The sequence below is a fragment of the Morone saxatilis genome, unplaced genomic scaffold (genome assembly GCF_004916995.1).
Source record: "Morone saxatilis isolate NCDOM2014 unplaced genomic scaffold, NCSU_SB_2.0 Contig11, whole genome shotgun sequence".
NCBI classification, from domain to species: Eukaryota; Metazoa; Chordata; class Actinopteri; family Moronidae; genus Morone; species Morone saxatilis.
In genome coordinates, this window is record NW_023339663.1 from 12,865,240 (window position 1) to 12,884,498 (window position 19,259).

General features: G+C 39.2%; 2 protein-coding genes across 3 annotated transcripts in view; one reads left to right on the plus strand and one right to left on the minus strand.

Moving 5' to 3' along the window:
• The window catches only part of caprin1a (cell cycle associated protein 1a), an 8,553-nt gene extending 2,451 nt beyond the window's left edge, over positions 1 to 6,102 (plus strand). Inside the window, exons 3-17 of the mRNA XM_035682359.1 lie at positions 180 to 242; positions 481 to 567; positions 924 to 1,165; positions 1,294 to 1,376; positions 1,486 to 1,641; positions 1,732 to 1,784; positions 1,917 to 2,000; positions 2,102 to 2,263; positions 2,561 to 2,669; positions 2,778 to 2,839; positions 3,168 to 3,299; positions 3,575 to 3,734; positions 4,184 to 4,372; positions 4,502 to 4,608; positions 4,733 to 6,102. Coding sequence (XP_035538252.1) covers positions 180 to 242; positions 481 to 567; positions 924 to 1,165; positions 1,294 to 1,376; positions 1,486 to 1,641; positions 1,732 to 1,784; positions 1,917 to 2,000; positions 2,102 to 2,263; positions 2,561 to 2,669; positions 2,778 to 2,839; positions 3,168 to 3,299; positions 3,575 to 3,734; positions 4,184 to 4,372; positions 4,502 to 4,608; positions 4,733 to 4,819 — 1,776 coding nt within the window. The 3' untranslated portion in view covers positions 4,820 to 6,102. The remainder of the gene's footprint in view (positions 1 to 179; positions 243 to 480; positions 568 to 923; positions 1,166 to 1,293; positions 1,377 to 1,485; positions 1,642 to 1,731; positions 1,785 to 1,916; positions 2,001 to 2,101; positions 2,264 to 2,560; positions 2,670 to 2,777; positions 2,840 to 3,167; positions 3,300 to 3,574; positions 3,735 to 4,183; positions 4,373 to 4,501; positions 4,609 to 4,732) is intronic.
• Positions 5,817 to 13,487, minus strand: nucb2a (nucleobindin 2a). Of its 2 annotated transcripts, none has more exons than XM_035682360.1 (13): positions 13,350 to 13,487; positions 12,823 to 12,963; positions 11,619 to 11,726; positions 11,164 to 11,296; positions 10,922 to 11,025; positions 9,693 to 9,878; positions 9,400 to 9,490; positions 9,198 to 9,256; positions 9,029 to 9,121; positions 8,776 to 8,865; positions 8,479 to 8,649; positions 8,143 to 8,203; positions 5,817 to 8,048 (listed from the first exon to the last, which is right to left on the minus strand). In XM_035682360.1, the coding sequence occupies exons 1-13, from the start codon at positions 13,371 to 13,373 to the stop codon at positions 7,843 to 7,845; spliced, it is 1,467 nt and encodes a 488-aa protein (XP_035538253.1). In that variant the 5' UTR covers positions 13,374 to 13,487; the 3' UTR covers positions 5,817 to 7,842. The 2 variants fall into 2 exon arrangements, with proteins under 2 accessions (XP_035538253.1, XP_035538254.1); XM_035682361.1 differs by having other exon boundaries at positions 13,229 to 13,354.
• Between the last annotated feature and the right edge of the window lie 5,772 nt (positions 13,488 to 19,259).

Below are 19,259 nucleotides of genomic sequence, written 5' to 3' on the forward strand. Positions count from 1 at the left end.
AAAAAAAAAAACAGTATAAAAACAGTAAGAGTATGAAAAAATAATATAATATAAACACTGTACAAGACCTGTTTGAGAAATCAATTTCTGTTAAGCAAGGATGTGACTTTTTTTATCTGTTGTCTTGTATTTTATCTAAACATAAATTTCACATTTTGTGTTTCTCAATATTCTTACAGTCCAAACTGGATGACTATCAGGACAAGAAGAACAAGGGTGAAAGACTGAATCAGGATCAACTGGTAAGACAACTTTTAAACAACCTTTTCATTGCAATGTGCTACAATATAAATGCTATAAAATCTTATTAACCCATATAATAGTAAATTACAAATAATAATTACCTGTATCAGAATCCCATCAGTGTTATCAAATGTTCTGGAAAACCATGCATCTTTATCTGTGACTGTATCCTGTTCTTTTAGAGGAAAATATTTTTTTAAAACACATCTCAATTTTCTTCCCATGATGCACCTGAAGGAGGCCTTGACGAAGTACCAAGAGATCATCAACAACCTTGAGTTTGCTCGAGAATTGCAGAAGAGCTTCCTGGCATTGGGCCAAGAGGTGGGTTACTATTGTTCTCATAACTTGCTTGTTAAGGTTAATTTTTAAGGCTTTATCAGTATGATGTTTAGTAACATTGAGTGGCCACATCAGGAAACCCGATATTCCATCTCGGTCACCAGTTTATAAAAAAAGAATTTACTGAATACAGACTGCCTCAGTAAAGCTTGAAATATCAGAGGTCACGAGAGAACAGGAGAGTGATTGGCATATCAGCAATACTTGTCTCTGCTCTCTGACCTTTTAGATTTTACTAGTGCAGCCATGTGCAGGTTGGAACTTAATGGGGTTGTTACTTGTTTGGGAAACCTCGTGAGACCAAATGCGCCAAAACATGTGTGACTACATGTGTTCAGGTTCAAAAGGCAGTGAAGAAAACTGCAAGACGGGAACAGCTGCAGCGGGAGGAGATGGAACAACGGCGGCTCAAGACAGTGTTGGAGCTTCAGTTCTTACTGGACCAGTTGGGAGATGACAGTGTCAGGCAGGAGCTCAAACGGCCCGATGCTACCGGTTCCCCTTTGCTCACCGACGCTGATCTTACATCCCTTGATGAGTTTTACAAACTGGTGGGACCTGATAGGAACTACGACGTCAGGTATGACAGTATCTGTGATTGTCAGTGCCGCTAATATTTAAGTGTGCATACGTGTTTAACCTGCTCAGTGAGAAAGGATACGGAAACATACTACCATATTCTGTTTCACCATGTTGTTTAATTTTCAGGTTGACTGACCAATATGAAGAGGCCTCAGTACACTTATGGGAACTGCTAGAGGGCCGAGACAAGGCGGTGGCAGGGACCACATGTAAGTATTTCCACCGCACAAACACAATTAATTAGTTAGTGAATGTACATGTATATCATTAAGCCATGCTTTTGTTTTCTGACTTTCTTTCACGCTTTCTTTGTTCCAGACAAGTCACTGAAGGACACTCTGGATAAAGTGCTGCTGAGTGGTTACTTTGACAGAGCACAATCTCATCAGAATGGGATGTGCGAGGAGGAAGAGGAACAAGAGGAGCAGACTGTGGTGGCCGAGTCTAAGGCTGTGACGCAGCCATCAGAACCTGGTAACTAACAACACATGAGCATGTGTGTGAGATATTTCTTTGACCCAGAAAAAAAAAAAAACTATCCTCACATTTTCTTGTTTTCTCCAGAGGGAACAGCTACTGAAAAATACACAGAACCAGTTAAAGTGGAAACCACAGAGGTGAGATTTCTTTTAATATTGCATAACTGCTGTATAACAAATCACAGGTTCGAAGTTGAAAGCTATTTTATTTTATTTTTTTGTTTTTATTACATCTTCTTACTTGGAAATGTATTTTTCCCTGTGTTATAGTTCATAAACAGACAGTTCATTCCAGAAACACCGTACAGTAATACAGACAAAGACCAAGTGGAGGAGTGGACAGTGGAGGCTCAGGTATGCTGCACCACAGTCCTTAATGCCACTGTGCATGTTTCTCAACATCTTGTATTTGCATGTCGTCTAATGTGCCTGTCACACGTGTCTGTGTTGAATAGATGGTGAATTCCCTCCAGCACCAGCCCCCTGCCCAGCTCGCTTCAGAACCAACCGTTACTGTGAACCATGACACTCACACTCCAACCAATGACCCAGTGATCAGAAAGCAGGCCGTGCAAGACCTCATGGCGCAGATGCAAGGGACGTACAACTTCATGCAGGTAAAACAGTCAGACGTATACTGCAGTGTCCAGCTCAGTGCTATTGCTGCTCAGAGATGGACACTCTTTCAAATGGAGGTCACACAAGTCAGGTGAACCGGTATCTTGTTGTAAGATGTTGTAATCTCCCACAAACTTAAGAATAAACCATAATAAAAGGAAATGTTACAAAGAATTTTAAGGATGACACCGACTCTTAAATTTAAAGGGTAGGGTCCTATATCACTTTGTTATGGCACGCCCCCCAAACCTGATCCATGACCCAACCAAACATCTATTCTTTGTTGCTTCTCCAAGGACTCCATGTTGGAGTTTGACGGCCAGGCTCTGGACCCAGCCATCGTGTCTGCCCAGCCGATGAAGCCTGGGCAGACTGTTGACCTGCAGCAGATGGGCTGCCCTTCAAGTGAGAGCCAGTTCATTTACCTTGACTCTGAACAGATTCCTTCACAGTTTCTATTGAGTAGGGTTATAATGTCTCCTTTTTTTTTCAATAATTTTTTCTTCCAAACAGCCCTCTCAGAGTCCAGACTCCCTCAAACAAGTTCAGTGTCTGGACCACAGGAATCCTCACAAGTAAGTAGAGTGGAAGCACCTCAGGAAGTGGTTGTTTAGATTTGCCTGAAAGGGTGGTGCATCCATTGAATAACAGCAGCACAAGTCATTTCTTGTATAATGTGCGCTGTGTTTCTAAAAGCACTGTTATGTGGATCAAAAGTGATGCTCTCTGATGTGTCATGATGTTATCTACTGTGTATTACAGGGAGATATTGGCTTCGTTTGAATATGATGATGACGTAGGAGTTAGTTTAAGTAGCCAAATCAGAGATTTCCTCTCTCCCATTGATCTTTCCACAATCCTTCCTTCCTTGCTTTTTGAATTCCCTCCTTCCTTCCTCCCCAGGTCTCGATGTCTCTGTCGTCTGAGCAGTCCCCCGCCCCATGTTCCTTGTCCTCTGCCTTCCCACCTGCCTCCAAACCCTCTCACACTGGAGGCATCAATGTCAACGCAGCACCCTTCCAGTCAGTGCAAGCGGTACGCTTTCTATCTGGGTCCAGTTAAACAATATAACGGTGAACAAGTTTGGACTTGTTTAACACAGTTAATTGGAAACCTTCAGGTTCTGTATTGGTTTGGTTAGCAAAGTAAAACCAATATTGAAGGCCGGTTAACAAAGCTTTTTAGCAGAAGCAAAATTATTATCTAAACAGGCAACAGTTTGTTCTCTAAGCTACAGTACGCTTTGTTGTATAGAAATTGTGATACTGTTTTGGTATGGACAGACAGAAAACCTTTCTTTCCCTCTTCAGGTATTTAATATGAATGCGCCTGTACCTCCGGTCACTGATGGCCAAGCAGATCCTCTGAAGCAGCCCAACCAGTTCCCTGGTGGCTATGGACAGGGCTTTAATAGCCAGCCAGAAAGTACCGTAGACCAGCCTGACATCCCACAGGAGACATTACAGTCAGGTGAGGATATCTCTTTGGCATACACTGGAATGCTGTTGACTTTGTGTCACCTCTACATTCAGTTTTAAGTAATAAGAGGAAAAAACTAAAAAATGTAAGGTTGTTTTTGCGTATTATATAGAGACCTTGAAACTCCTAAAGATATATTTTTATGTTCTTATGTAACCAGATGTTATGATAATAGATACTTCTGTGTACAATATTTTGTGTGCAATAAGAAAATGTGTTGGGAGTTCAGTGGACTACATAGTACTGCCTCGCTGCAAGAAACGGCCCCTTTGTTGACAATAAAGTTGAAATGGGAGTCGATCAGCACGCTGTGAGGCAGAGAAACCGCAGCTTTTTCAGCTTGCACAAAGTTCTTTTGTATTTTACAGCTAAACTGCATAACTGACCCACCAGTGCATCGTACACTTATACAGTCTTCCATCTCGTTGCCGTCTGTGCAGTTGTTGGTGGGTTCCAGCCCCAAGAACAGGTTATGCCCTCAGTAGGAGGTCATGAAGAGCCCTCACCAGGCGCAGGGTTCGGACAGTCGGGACAGTCCTTTTACAACAGCAGGGCTGTGTCCAGGGGTGGACCCAGGAATCCCCGAGGTATGATGAACGGATACCGGGGATCGTCCAATGGATTTAGAGGTACGAGCATCTAACTATGTTTTACAGAGATACAATTGCCATGTGGCTACAACATTCATTGTATTGACACAATACATGTTGGAGTATTAGTGGCAATCCTTTGTTCATTCTCATGTCGTTTGTCATCAGGGGGATATGACGGCTATCGCCCACCTTTCTCAAATGCTCCCAGCAGTGGTTACGGTCAAAGCCAGTTCAACACATCTCGAGACTATTCCAACAACACCTACCAGCGGGTAAGGGTTCCTTTCATTCTTAACCTTAATACACTTCTGTACTAAAAAGTAAATGTTATTATCTGTTACTCAGTGCATCTGCTGTCTTTATTTTAAAATTGTAAATTCTTGGTGTTTCTTCTAGGAGGGATATCAACAAAACTACAAGCGGGGAGCTGCCCAAGGACCTCGAGGTTTGTCTCGAGGAAACGCTCAAGCAATGCGATCCTAAAGGATCTTAAAGACCGTCAAGTCGCGCCACGTTTAACATTCAGGATTTTTGAATGTGTTTGCCCCAACTCACTTTTATAACAATGTTTTCTTTCTCATTGGTAATCTTATTTTTTTAACTCCTGGCCTACTTATCAGAGTCAGTCTGCTTTGGTCTGTGTAGATCCTCTTAATGTTTTAACACAAAATGCTGAACTTCACCACATGTAGGATTATCAGCAAGTCTGTGATATAAAACAACAAATAGATATTCCTGTAAACTTGAAAGATTTCATTAATTTATTTTTTGTACAAAATAAATGCAAAAAATACCCTGCCACTGTCGATCTGATTCCATGAGAATAATTTTCTTCTGCCCTGTGCTGTCAGCCACTTTTTCCTCTTGATCTTATAATTTTCATAAAGCCATTTAATGTGTTTATTTCTTTTTTCTTTTTTTTTTTTTACCCCTCTGTCACCTCTTGCGCCATCACCTCTTTGTACGCTGATGTTATTGGTTGAGACTGTTTCAATAAAGTTGTGTTCTATTACCTTCTGTTTAATGATACTACTTTCCTGCTTGGGTGTGCATTTAAAGTTCTGCTATTTTAATTCCGTGTGCTTTTTACACGTCAGATTGGTGGTAGTGGTGTGCAGAGGCGGGTCCTGCCCATCACTGAGCCCTTCAAACCAATGACAGATCGGAGTACCAGTGGTCTGTCTTCTGTCACTGGGTCACATACTGTATATGGAACATTGTGATCAGGTCATTAAAGCGACTGTGTAGACTGAGACTTCGACGTGTACCATTAACAGCACATGCCTTTTAAGATGAAACCCTATGAATAAAGTTTTTGAGGGCAACCATCACTTTTTTGCTACGGTCATACTGAAGCTTTCTATTAGGACAAATTTCTTTGTTTTACATCTTTTATATACTGTATGTATGGATTGCCGTACGTAACTGTTTTACATTGTACTGTAACAGTCATTCAAGTGATCAATTTTGTTACACAAACTGAAAGGTCATAACTGTTTTATTGTTTTGAACCGAGGAGTACAGTATTGTCAAATGAATATTTTATCCGTCAGCAAGCGGAAAACACCCATCTGTACATTTTGTGCAAATTATGATGCAGTATTGTCTCAAAGGAACACTTGGCACACAGAAAACAAATGACACTGCCAATAAAAAAAACAGTATGTATTCCATATCTGAATTTTGTATGAAATAAAACCACAATAAGGCAGACCTGTTATTTTACTGGATGCAAATGAAGCCTTCTTCTGTAAAAAAAAAAAAAAGTCATGTCAACACCTGTCTGCCAGCTAGAAGAAACCACATGAAAAAAGCAACCTGGATAGCACAGCAAGTAACACCAAACTGGTAATCTGGGAACAAAATATGCCATGCTATTAAGTTTTCCAAATAAGGACAAAGTAATACACATTTGGTGCCAAATACAATAATGGGAACTGAAGGAAAATTCAGAGGTTTTCATGATATCACACTTTAACTTCAAGAGACTATCAATCAGACAATAAAGACACTGGTAATATCAAACTTTACTATTACTGACTCAGAGGTTTGCCCCTTTTTTTCTGATAAAATCTTTAAATTAAGTGAACTAATTAAACAAATCCAGCAGCTGCTTCAACAAAACACTTTGAAAATTGTGATGAAAGACACCAGAGTTTACACATCGATAAATTGAGCTTCTTAACACCTTAAAAGCGGTTTTATTAAACAAGTTAAAAATCATGATCAATTATGATTAACTCATAAATAAACATGTCACACACATTTTGTGCGTGAACAATAGACCGAAATCAAAATGCCCATCACACCGTTTAAGTGTACCAAAGTAAATATATTATTTCAGAGGCCACATTTGGCCACCCATACTGTAAGAAACTTTATACTTCCATATAATAAGCATCTGCAGGACTTTGGGCTGTGGGGTGAAGTGGGGTAAAATGTTTGTTGAATGGGGGATATTCCACACCTATCTTTATTTAAAGAACCTAGCACCTTTATTTTACCAAAGTCAGCGGAGAGCAGCTGCAGTGTGGCCCAAAAGTGGCCAGTCTCTGTAGTCCTGTACCCAATGTCTTTTTAGGCAGAGCACACATTTTCTACAGTTGAAAAAATCTGACTTTACACATGCAGCTGGCAGATTATGAGAGCAACCACAATCAACATTAAGAAAGTAGCAAAAGTACTGTTTTTTTTTTTTTTCTTTCTCTGAGCAACATGGCTTCATGAGGGCATTTCTGATTAAAGCAAATGAAAAGTGTTTTCTACAAAGATCTGACCGGAGCCTTGTAGATTATGATTATATGATACAGGGACGGTTTGTATCAAGAATTCCTTACTTTTACTTTTAACGTGAAATGGTTCCGGTTAAAATTATACTATAGTGCCTCTTTGGCTCTTAATGCAATATAAAATCTTGAAATGTTCTAAAATGTTTGACACATTTCAGTGAAACACGTTTCACCACAACTCACACATATAAACTAATCTCTTTTCTAAAGACGTTTGGGGGTATTTTGAGTAGTCAAGTCAGAATTATCAAAGTCAGAATTATCAAATTAAAATTACATTTTACACCATATCCCCCTCAAAAGCTGCACTGTACATATCCATCAGGTTTTAGAGGTTCTGTACTTTTAACAGTAAACAGCAGGTCAAGACAGCTCACCAAAATGTATATTTCTGTATGATTGTGTTACCAAACATTCTTGACAATTTCTAATGTAACCAAACACAACCCCTTGAAAATGCAGGTAAGCACATCGTTGGTTGGTCATTTTACTATTGAGATTCCGTTATGTAATCCAAGGATAACAGTTATTATCAAACACTGGTGTCATTCAATAGTGATTCCTTTTGTGCTGCTCTCCTTCATCTCAAGTGTCCTCCAAACCCCTAAGTCATGCTGGTTAAAGAGGCCTAATACTCAGGAGGGACTGCTCCTCTGCACGCTGGAGTGGAGGTGCTGCTAAAGTCTGGTTGTGGAGGTTCAAGTTCTGACAGCATTGTTATGGCAGATTATGCTGGCCCTGTGCAGCTTCTTGGTGGCCTGGTGGCAGATCCTGGTGTGTCTGGGGGAGACCATGCTGAGTCAGGACTTCATTTTGTTGTTCATGGTGTTCCTGAAGTGTGTCTTGAGGAGCTTCGGGTGCCAGTTGTTCAAGATGCAACTGGTTTTCAACTGCATGGATCTCTGGGAAAGCATTTCCTTCGACTGTGACAAAGAAAGAGTTTTACATTCTCAGATGTGAGCCTGTAATATAAAACAACTATCAAAAGACAAACAAAATGGTGCAAGCGACACTCACCGTGAACCTCAGGAGGGGGTTCTACTTTCTGTGATTTCAGCCGTTCCATATGCTCAACTGCCTGTGACAATGGAGATTCAAATAAAACATTGTTTTTTGGAAAGTGCACACAGTACTATGGATAGTCACACTAATTGGGCAAATTTGATAACTTAAATAACATATAGTAACATAGAAAAAACATTTTTATCAGAAAATGTGATTTAATGTGTTCAGATAAAAACCTCAACAGAACTACTACTTCCTAATAAACCTATAACATCAGGTTTGGATTTGAAAACAATAGCAAACTTTGTCTGCAATTAAAATATTTCAAATAACTGTACCACCCTGTACCTGTTGCAGTTCAACTTTCTGTGCATTAAGCTGCTCCTGTTGTCTCTCCAGCTCGTCTCTCTGTTTCTGGAGGTCAACAGCCTTCAGGTTGAGGTCCTGTTCTTGTTGAGCAAGATGTTCCTCAAACTCTCTCATCTCCTCGTCTGTGTAAGCCTGGTTCTGCTCCAGGGTCTGAGCAACACACAAGTAGATGTGACATCATTCATTACAGTTGTACTTTTTTTTTTTTTAACAAAATGGTTTTAGGATTACATCACTCTTAAATAATGTCAACGTGATAAATATATTGTGTCTCACCTCCCAGCTATCTGGCTCCAAGAATTCTTTTTTCTTTGTAGCAACCAGGAACTCATCTAAAGAGACCAGCCTGTCTTTGTTAGAATCCACCTGTGAGAACGAGAGGAGCAAAGAGCTTTATGCAAAGAACAATTAAATATGATATTACTTATTGACAGAGTCTAGGGAATAGATGACAGATGGAGGGCTGTATGTATGTGCATATGCAAAAACATTTCATGATCGTAGGATCGTGAGAGCTGACTTACTGTACCTCATTCATAACGTGTTCTCTCATACGTAGCCTCTCTTCCTCCATCTCCACCATATCGTCCTCTTCATTGGTGGGGTCATAAATTTTTTCCAGCTGAAATCACAACACAACGGTCAGTGCAAAGACCATCCACTGAGACATTACACATTTTCAGATGCTGTGGCTTTACCTCTTTGGTGAACAATGCCTCCAGTTCCTGTTCATCAAAAAAGCCATCTCCATTGGTATCTGCATTATAGAGAAAGAAACAAAGTGGTGGTGAACCATTATCTGTTATGTTACATATAATATAATAATTATTATTATGTCACATATTGTACAATACAGAGAAACTAAATAAATGGGCAGTTGCCGGTTGGTAAAGGTCTTACCATGCAGGTTGAAAAAGGTCTTGGGGTCAAAATCTTCAGGGTCCAAACCATCAGCTTCCTCCCAGACCTCCTTCAGTTGGTTATGACTGCCCTGCAGCATGGAAGCAAAATTACATTTGAATTACAGCTGGATACATAATTTCAAGATTTTGGTACAGTACACATGGAACAACATGTAGATTCAAAACTGCAGCAGGGTATGGGACAGAAAGAGTTTCTCTTCATTGGCTAAAACAAAACACATCACGTCTGTGTGTAATGTTGTCAGTCGTGTCCACCTCAGTCAGACTTACCGGGTGGTTGACTTTAGGATGGTCCGCATGCTTCTTTCTCATCTCCTCGTAGTGCTCCTCCTCTTTCTTTCTTTCGTCCTCGTCCAGTGTTTTCAGGTGTTCCCGTCTGTCATGCTCTTTCATCATTTCATACTTCTTGAACTCGTCGTGTCTCTCTTTGTCATAGTTCTCCAGATCGTTAGTGGCCTTAATGCAGAGAAAACCAATTAGAAGGGCTGGGAACACTTTGATTGAAACCAATAATTAATGTAATATTGTGCAATGTCCCAATTAATAGTTATGGGGCAATAAAATGTTTCCATGCTGTCAGCCCATCTGGAAACTAAACTTATATATTACACTTGTTGCATTCAGTATATTGTACAGTCCCAAGCTCCATTAGTTTCCTGTTGTTTCATTTTGGTATGAAAACATCAAATGTAATAGGCAATCTATCATAGTCCAAATTTTATCTGAAATAATTAATCAAAGTCACTTTATGAGTGTACACACGGATTTGAAAGATTTTGCAGCTCTTAGAGCTCTTTAGTGCTTGTGGGACTCCACATTGCATTTGTGTGCTTTTATGATATAAAATAATACCCCCAAAACTAAACTATATATATATATATATATATAGTTTAGTTAAAAAAAGGCTACATATACAGTACTCTGGTTCCAGGTTGTGAGTAGTACTATGCTCACTTGTTTGTGGACTGAAAAAAAAAATGAACAAACAAACTGAGTGTTGTTCATTTACATACACAGAACAACAATATAATGCAGTCCAGTCCACCATCACTTGCTATGACCTCAATGCTGAAACATCACTCAGTGTCAGTACAAATTGAACATTGTTATTATTATTACATGTTATGGTAATGTAAAGTATATGTGCAATGTAGTGCATTTTAAAATCATCAATAAGAAATGGAATTTGTCTTTAAACATCAACTGAGATACAGGAGCAGGCCTAATGATGCAGCTGTTCTCTACATTTACAACAGCCTTCCTTTACTGCCTGGATGTTGAAAATGTATAGCTGAACAACACTTGTAGTTGTTCTTTAGCCAAGATAACTGATTAACTGTGCCAAGATACAATATTTCTGTAAAGTGTGTACTTTCCATCTGCCTTGTGTATGCTGCCCAGTTACTAATAATAGGTCAATGGCAGATTAAATAAGTGCAATAGTGTGAACATGTCCGTAATTTAACATTGTTATAGCATGAAGTAGCAAAGAGATTTACCGATTTGATGAGTCGATCCAGGTCATCCACTTCAAACGTATGTGGGTTCATGTGGTTTAGGTACTCAAACTGTTTCAGCAGAGCCTGGTGGTCCACTGCTATGTCTAGAGATGACATGAATAAAAACAGATATAGATACAACATAGCATTTTCTTATTTACCTCTAATGTACTTAAGTTGTAGCATCTTACTTTGAATATAAATCATAATGAAATATTTTGAACTTTTGTTGCACAACATACCATTCCCTCCTTCAAGGTCTTGCTTGGCCTTAATCAGAGTTCGGAGTCGGTTCACCTCCTGCCTCTTCAGCTCATCCAGTTTTGTTCTGACATGATGGCTGACAAAGTCCAGCTCTTTGGCCAGCTTACCTTGCTGTGTTATATATGAATGATGCAAGAGTTAGTGTAATTTCACAATTGGGGTTGTAGAAGTGCATGTAAACAAATATATGTGATATGACTCAAACCTTTCACTAAAACAACATTGGTTATCAGTATCAGTATTAAATAAATGATGGAGTGGACCAAAACTCCAAAAAAGATAATAAAATCTATTGGCTGATTGGAAGTATTTCTCAAAAAACATGTGAAAGGACAAGTGACCCCACAGAGTAATGATTTACTAACAGTTTACTCAAGGCTGGTGGAAACGTCCCACCATGCTGAGAAGTGTAAACTAAATAAGAGCAGGATACCTTGATGTCTTCCATGTCTGTATTGTGGAGCTTTTCTCTGAAATGCTGATCTTTTTCCAGGAAATCAATGACTTCCCTGAGGTAGCGGTCATAGTGGAGTCCAGTGTCCTACAAAATGTAATAATAAAATGTCACTTAAAATATATTACAGATAATACACCAATCAATTATCATTTTTTATTACATTACTCTACATAATAACATTATTATCAGCACTTGTTTGAGAGGTGTGACGTACTGATGGCTGAGTAAGTGAGTAACAGAATGTTTTACTTTCATAGGATACAATGTGTCTGTTGAATAACCATTAATGTCTATAAACTGTACTAGGCCTTCTGCAACTTGCCAAAAGCTGCAGCTGTCCTGTGGTTAAAAAACACTTACTTATCTTCAATAAAAAAGGTTGCATATGTATGCATTCCCACCCCAAAACAGAATCTACATGCTATTTGTTAAAGCTCTGTTAAGTCAATATGTCAATGTGTCACATGGACAAACCTTTCCCCTGAGGCCGACATCAGAGACTCCAATATGTGCACTCACAAAGCTACAACATCTGGAGCTGTTGTACTGATGATAACATGGATTTGTGAGGTCATAACTTTTGAGTGGAGTGTCTGACTGAGGTAATTTAATTGTAGTGCAATGAGACATCAGGCCGTCTCTCATTTATATTAGCCTGAGTGCTGCTACCAAACTCTCTCTTGTTTACTGCCGATGAAGCGGCTGATAACAGCCACATAACTGCCTAGCATCAGGGCTGCAACTAACACGACATTCATGCCGATTCATTTCTGAACATTGCTTAATCATTTACGCTAGAAAATGGAAAAAGGGAAATGGCCATCACAAGTTAACACACACATTCTTGAGTCCGTTTACTCTGTCTGTCCTCGGGCCCCTAAAAAATGAAGTATTCCATTTGAAATAATATAAAATTGAAAGAAATCTCCCTCTTTGAGAAGCTGTAATGAGCAAAAATTTGTATTTAATTAAAAAGTGTCTATTATCAAAGACAGATCTAAATTTAGATGACAGAATTGTGAGGCAATAGACATAAAACATAATAGACATAATTAACTCCTCTCTGATGTATTTTTAAATCATGTTAAGGCTACCTACCATGGCTGTAACACAAAGGAACTAGGATTAGGCTTTGTGATGTATACACAGAGAGGTGAATATATATCTTATGTCTTCTTACCACGTTAGCTGGAGGCTCTTCAGGTGTTTTCTCTGGCTCTTTGACTTTTGTCTTATCCATACTGATGGGCACTGCCTCTAAACACAGCAGCTGGACCAGCAGCAGAGCCCAGCTGGTGAGAAGGGCCTGGCTCCAACACATCTGGAAATGGGAACAATTAACGTTTAACATTACAGCATTATTCACATTACACAGTGTGTGAAGAGAGTCAACGTGTCTCTGGATATTCAGGCCTCTGTGTGGGCCAGCTTCCCCTTTTTGCTCTTCTTCGAACAGCTCGTCCAGCCAGCATAGGTTGTACATTAGTGGCTAAGCTAATAATCTCCAGAGGAAGCTGTTGGTGTTAGCTTTAGCACTGCCACTGACATATAATGGCTAATGAGAATTAAGCACCTCAGCTACTCACATCTGCTGTCAGTCTAACTGCGTTGCTGTCGCTACTTGTTCAGGACACTGGACGTAATGTTAAACGCCCTAAAGAAATGTCCCTAAAGAGCCCCATGTATGTGTGTCACCGGTGTACTCACTTTATGATGACTGCTGGACTTCATCTGCTCTGCTTTCCTCGCTTCCTCTCAGCTGGAGTTGTGTCGGCAGGCCAGCTCCCTTGGTCAGCACGGTAGGTTGTGAGCAGCGGTGGCGGTGACCGCAGTGGTCAGTTCCGCTGTCTGTCAAACGGACTAGCAAGTTAGGTTGCACTGAGTCGTACGTGGCGAGATGACGACGGAGCAGGTGGGCGGGTCCTTTCTCGTTTCTGGTCAAATGAAAGAACAGCAAATTAGAAAGAGTGAAGGTCAGGAAACAGTCGTTAAAGCCAGGGAGGATAACGCCAGTGATGCTCCGTGATAAAATGTGGCTCTCTCTTTTATGGGCACAGATTTTATATGTACGATTTATATGGATTCCTCGCCGGTAGCCTATCTAATGAATAATAATAAGCACATCTGTTTGTTTATTATTTCATTTGTGAGTAAAGGGATGCTTTTGAATTGATTTACAAGTAGGTGCAACACATGTACTATTATTTCACTGTAGTGGTGCTAAACGTAAGCTTTTTAAATAACGTACTATTTTTTTTTGTTCAAGCTTTTAAAAATATTTGGATTTGTTTTTATTTTCAATGTTTTTATTCCTGTTTATTTGTTCTACTCATTCTATTGTTTTATTACTTCTGTACTCATGTTCATTATTGTTATTCTATCTGCCTTGTTTGGTTTTTTTATTTGTGTCCTCCGGGGCGGGCGGGGGGTAAAAGGTGTAAGCAGCACTTTGTAACATTGTTAATACGTGCTATATAAATAAGTATGTATCTATCCAATACATTATATAGTAATAGACCACAGTGTTATAAACTAAAACTCCCATTAGATAGTCAATGATAGTGATATCGGCCTGTACATTCAATAATGTTACTTGTGAATAGAAGTGAAATGTATTTATGTAATGTAATTACGATTAAAAGTTGCTTATTCGGTATTATTGGTCGATATTAGGATGTACACTTATACGGGCTAGTTGGATTTTATCCTAGAGAGCTATGGCATTAGGCCAGCATACTAGATTTGCTAAAGCCGGTAAGCTGGAAGTACAGTTGTTACTGAATTTAGATAATGTCTGTTTTTAATCAAACTAGACGACGCACTCTTATATCTGCGTCGTACCCGCTAATCATCATGTGCTATCAGTACTGCGCTTGATACGCACTGGCAGGATAATTGGTAGGGGAAGTACGTATAGGCCAGAAAATATACTGCGTAAGATACTCAAGTAAAGTACTTTAAAATTACACTTGTATACACTTGTATAGTACTTCAGTAAATGTGAGTAAAGTTGAGTAAAACTTATTTTTCCCTCAACTCAGCAGCAGTCTGTGATTAATGGGTCCAAGTTCACCTTAGACCCCAGCCCAGCTTAATGTGCACGGGGAGATCTTACACAGAACCTCTTGGTTATACTTACATTTGTTTCTTCTCTTGATGCACTTTGCAGCCTGCACAGACTGATGAAACTAGAGCCTCTGAGAGCTTTCTGAAGACACTCAAAGAAATTATAACAAGTGCTATAAGTAATCCTAAAGAAGTCATACATTATTCCATGTAATGTTTTGCCTTGTATGCAAATACCCCGACGCAGTGATCCATTAGTTATATCTGTGATGATAATGATATCTGCATTTTGTGTGTAATGCAATTGTTAGGAGTCATTTGTAAACATAAATCTGACACTAACAGTAAAAGGAACTGAATCCAATATGCTGCTCTCTAGTTAGTCATTAGGGGGCACAAGCGTTTTGACACTGAAAGTTGGTTAACTTAACTGCTTGTAAAAGTACAGTGTGTTCATTGAGTTTTATTATACAGTACATAAAAGTAAAAATTACAGATGTGAAAAGATTTAATCTGTGTTCAAATTAGATTCCCTCTTGTTTTAAAAGCTACTTGGACCAGCTTGGATAGAGGGCATACATTCATTGCCAAGGAGTTGTAAAAACATTGGCTTTCTGCTGGAACTATGGGTGCTAAAATAAAAATCCAAAAAGACTATTTATGAGCCTTGGCAGGTACAGGAAGACAATGAATCTAATTTTTATCTGGATCAGTTGGCTTATGACTAAATATAACATCCCTGCCCTGCAGGTGTCAGTGTAATAGTTCAATGAGCTGGAAGGCAATTAATCATTGTCTTAGATCATAACTAACATAGAAAGTGAAAGGAAGCTAGAGCATATGGGGAAGATCAGCACTTCTTTTTAATCAACAACAACTAAACTAAACATCATTAAATGCATAAGACATAAGACATAATGAACAGGAGACTGCTGTTTACATATTACTCTAAACTGTGTGTGGTTAATAATTTAGACACAACTGAGACACTTATACATACACATTTACATACCTTCTCCTGCTCAGATTAAGGGAGAAAATGTCAGAGAAGATGCTATTGATTTCCTATGTGGGCATCTGCCAGATAGATTAGGACCCAAACTATTCCAAGCTGAAGAGCTGAAAGTCCGAAGAGAACAAGAGAATCTTTATTACGTTTTCTGCTCAGCACCTTTAGTAAGCTGTGATTCAGCAGGAGGAGGCTCTCTAAGGAGAAGACAATAACATTGAGTCACCTTGCTGCATTGTGAGCCTCTGGCAGCCGAGAGGCAGGAATCAGCAGCAGCAGAGACCATACTGCAGAGCTGCACTGGACTGCGCATCAACTATGTGTGCATTTTTTGTGTAAATTACTATGTATAAGTGGGTGTGTGTGTAGTGGGGATGATGATTAATCATAGCAAGGTCAAATAACAGCAATTGAGTGGAGACACCAGATGATTACACTGCAGTATGTATGATGCTCCAGCTACCCTGTGCTTCATTTTTGCAAACTAGTTGCAGAAAAGACAGTAAATTAATTGTGCACCAAATTTAAGTGCAGCAATATCAGTAATACCAAAGTATTATTGTTTTATCTAGACAGTATTTATGCCTGTTGCAGATCTCTGTGAATTTCTGCTTGACCTCACAGTGCAGAACACTGATTCCCCAAAATGCGGCATAGTTTCTTCTTTAAATCTGTTGCAACTGGGTGGTGCTGTTTTCATATTGTGAAAGGTGTAATATTGCATCTTATGATTCACAAATTTGGTTTGTTCCTTTGAAGTAAAATAAAGATTAGTGTGAAATTAAAAGAAAAACCAACATACATAACAGGTGTCTTGGTACCGTGTTACTACGAGCTGCTAAAACAGATTTAATGCTCCTTGGCATAGACTGATGGTGACGGAGGGCACTGTCTAACACTCTTAGGTTGTCAATTGGGATTAGATCTGGTGAAAGTGAAAGACCAAGCATATGATATGCATCGTGTTAAAACTCATAAATCATTCACCTTGTGCCCTGTATAGAAGCATGTGTTATTGTCACTTATTCATTCAGCTTTTGAGCTTACATCTCATTTACTTAATAATTCATTTCTTATTTTGTGTCCTATATGAAAAGAGACCCTGAGGTTAGAAACATATAATACCGGGGAAAATCCCTTTATACTTTGACCCTTCAGTCAGCAGATACGTTTTTTCGAGGGTTTACATTAAATTAGTTTCTGCACAGCAGCTGTACCATGTTTTTTTTTAGAGGAAATGTTCTATCTCTCACAATCTTTGAAGAACGGTGCCTTAAACCACTGGAGCTTCAACAAAGCATCCCCAAAAGGGAATCACAGATCAAATATTTATAGTGTTGACAGACGTTGCTCTCTGCTCACTGATATGCATCCCATAAAGTTGTATTTTTCTTTCACAAAGGACACATGAAGATTACTGTCATCTACACGTCACAGGAAACACAAGATGGTCGGGTGTTTCTGCACGTCTTTTCAAGATTGTTTGACAAGTTTATTGGGATACCATCCCCAGCTAAATCATGAGAGGATTGTGTTAATGATATAATAATATATGACAGCACAGCATGATGAAGTGAAACCTTGCTCCTTGTCTCTTGATGCTCAATGCTCAGCGAAATAACTCCTGTGCCAACAATACTATGACTTTGAAAATTGCCTGCCCTCATAGAGCACAAGTGAAATTTATGGGCATCATTGGTAAATTGGGCAGGTCTGTTTGATGCAGTGTAAGCACTATTGCACTATGTCATAGACAGGAAGCCTCTCTGTCCTCAAAGCGTGACTGCAGTGAAGGTGATGTGAGGCTGACAAACTTAATCTAAAGCTTCCAGTACAATTTATGCACAGACATACATTCATTAATTTACACACGCATGCATGCTCCGCTCTGAGCACACACACACTGACACTTTTACAGAGACCTTGTAGCACTCAGATGCTTTTTATTTCTCCGTCTCAAGGTAATATCCATAATTGAAAAAGTGTATGCCTACCTCCCCCTTCACCCCTCCCACACACACGCACACACACACACACACACACACAACGCTTTCCATACCCTGGGTCTTGTGTGATTGTGCATTTTCCACTCTTACCCTCACATAAGGGTTATGGGTAATTCTGTCATTCTTTATTGGAGGGGAAAAGGCAAATCATATAACATCACAGTGCAATAAATTGGGTTTTTGGACAGTTATTGCAAAGTTAAAATATCTGAATCAATAGATAACTTTAAATACTTGGAACATTTTGTTCATTGTAAACTGTTTCAAGTAAATTACATCAGTGGAAGAGGGTATATTGCGACATTTATTTCCGTAATTGTTATAAATTCTGCTGAAGTAGATGACTTTGTTTCGATCGTTTATTCAGTCTGTTTTAAATAAGATTTATGGGATTTTTACTGCGGATGTGATTGTTAACAATTTCACAGGGACAAAGACAAACACAGTTTAGGTTGATGTCACCTGTTAAAATGCAGATATGCCTCCAGATCAGAATCTCACCTGGTTGGGTGGCTGTGGCTCAGAGGTAGAGCACTACTCAGAAGGTTGGCGGTTCGATCCCCAGCTCCTCTCGCTGCATGTTGAAGTGTCGCTGAGCAATTGCTCCCGATATACACTCAGTGTATGAGTGTGTATGAATGATTAGTTCTCCGTTCTGGTGAGCAGTTGGCACCTTGCATTGCAGCCACTGCCATCAGTGTGTGAGTGAATGGGGTGAGCATGGCATGTAGTGTAAAGCGCATTGAGTGGTCGAAAGACTAGAAAGGTCAAGAGTAGGCAACCTCCGGTTCCAGAGCCACATGCTGCACTTCAGCCCCTCTTCACTGGCCCTGAAAAAAAGATAATTAATAAATAAATTAATAATGTTATTTTTTAACATTTTCATTTAATATTGTTGTAAGTGATGATTCTTCTCTCCAGTAGTAAAAATGTTTTAACATTTCATCAAGTAAAATCTGCGTCATACATTCTTCACATACGTTTTTACCTGGCGCATTTTCCTTTATATTTTGCTGACTCTCAATGGCTACTAGCCTTGACTCTTCCTAGCTAGACTACCTATGGCTTCAAAATCCCCCAAAAATGAAAGTGTTGGACAAAACTAAAGAATATAATAATGAATGGACAGATTTGTTTGCTTTTACCACCAACATTGCTGGCTTAGGCATGTTTCATCTGCAGCAAGAAATAGGCGTTGTAAGGCTTCTGTAAGGACAGTTAAGGTTGCTGGCTCCTGCCTACTCTACTCTTAAGTCATCAAATTGAGCTTAAATTGACTTTTAGCATGAATTGTCATTATTTTCTGCCATCACTGACATTCACACAGTGAAGCTATGCATTTGGTGATTCTTAGTAGTAGATTAAACTACAGACACTGGGCACATATAAAGCATAAAAACACTTTTAGACATTCAAAGAAAATTGCATAAAGTATTAGAAGCTAGAAAATACAGTGGCCGTATTCCAATGCCACCTTGGTTGTTTTAACTTACTCCAATGGAATCACCACAATCAATACATTTGCCTGCAGTGTTG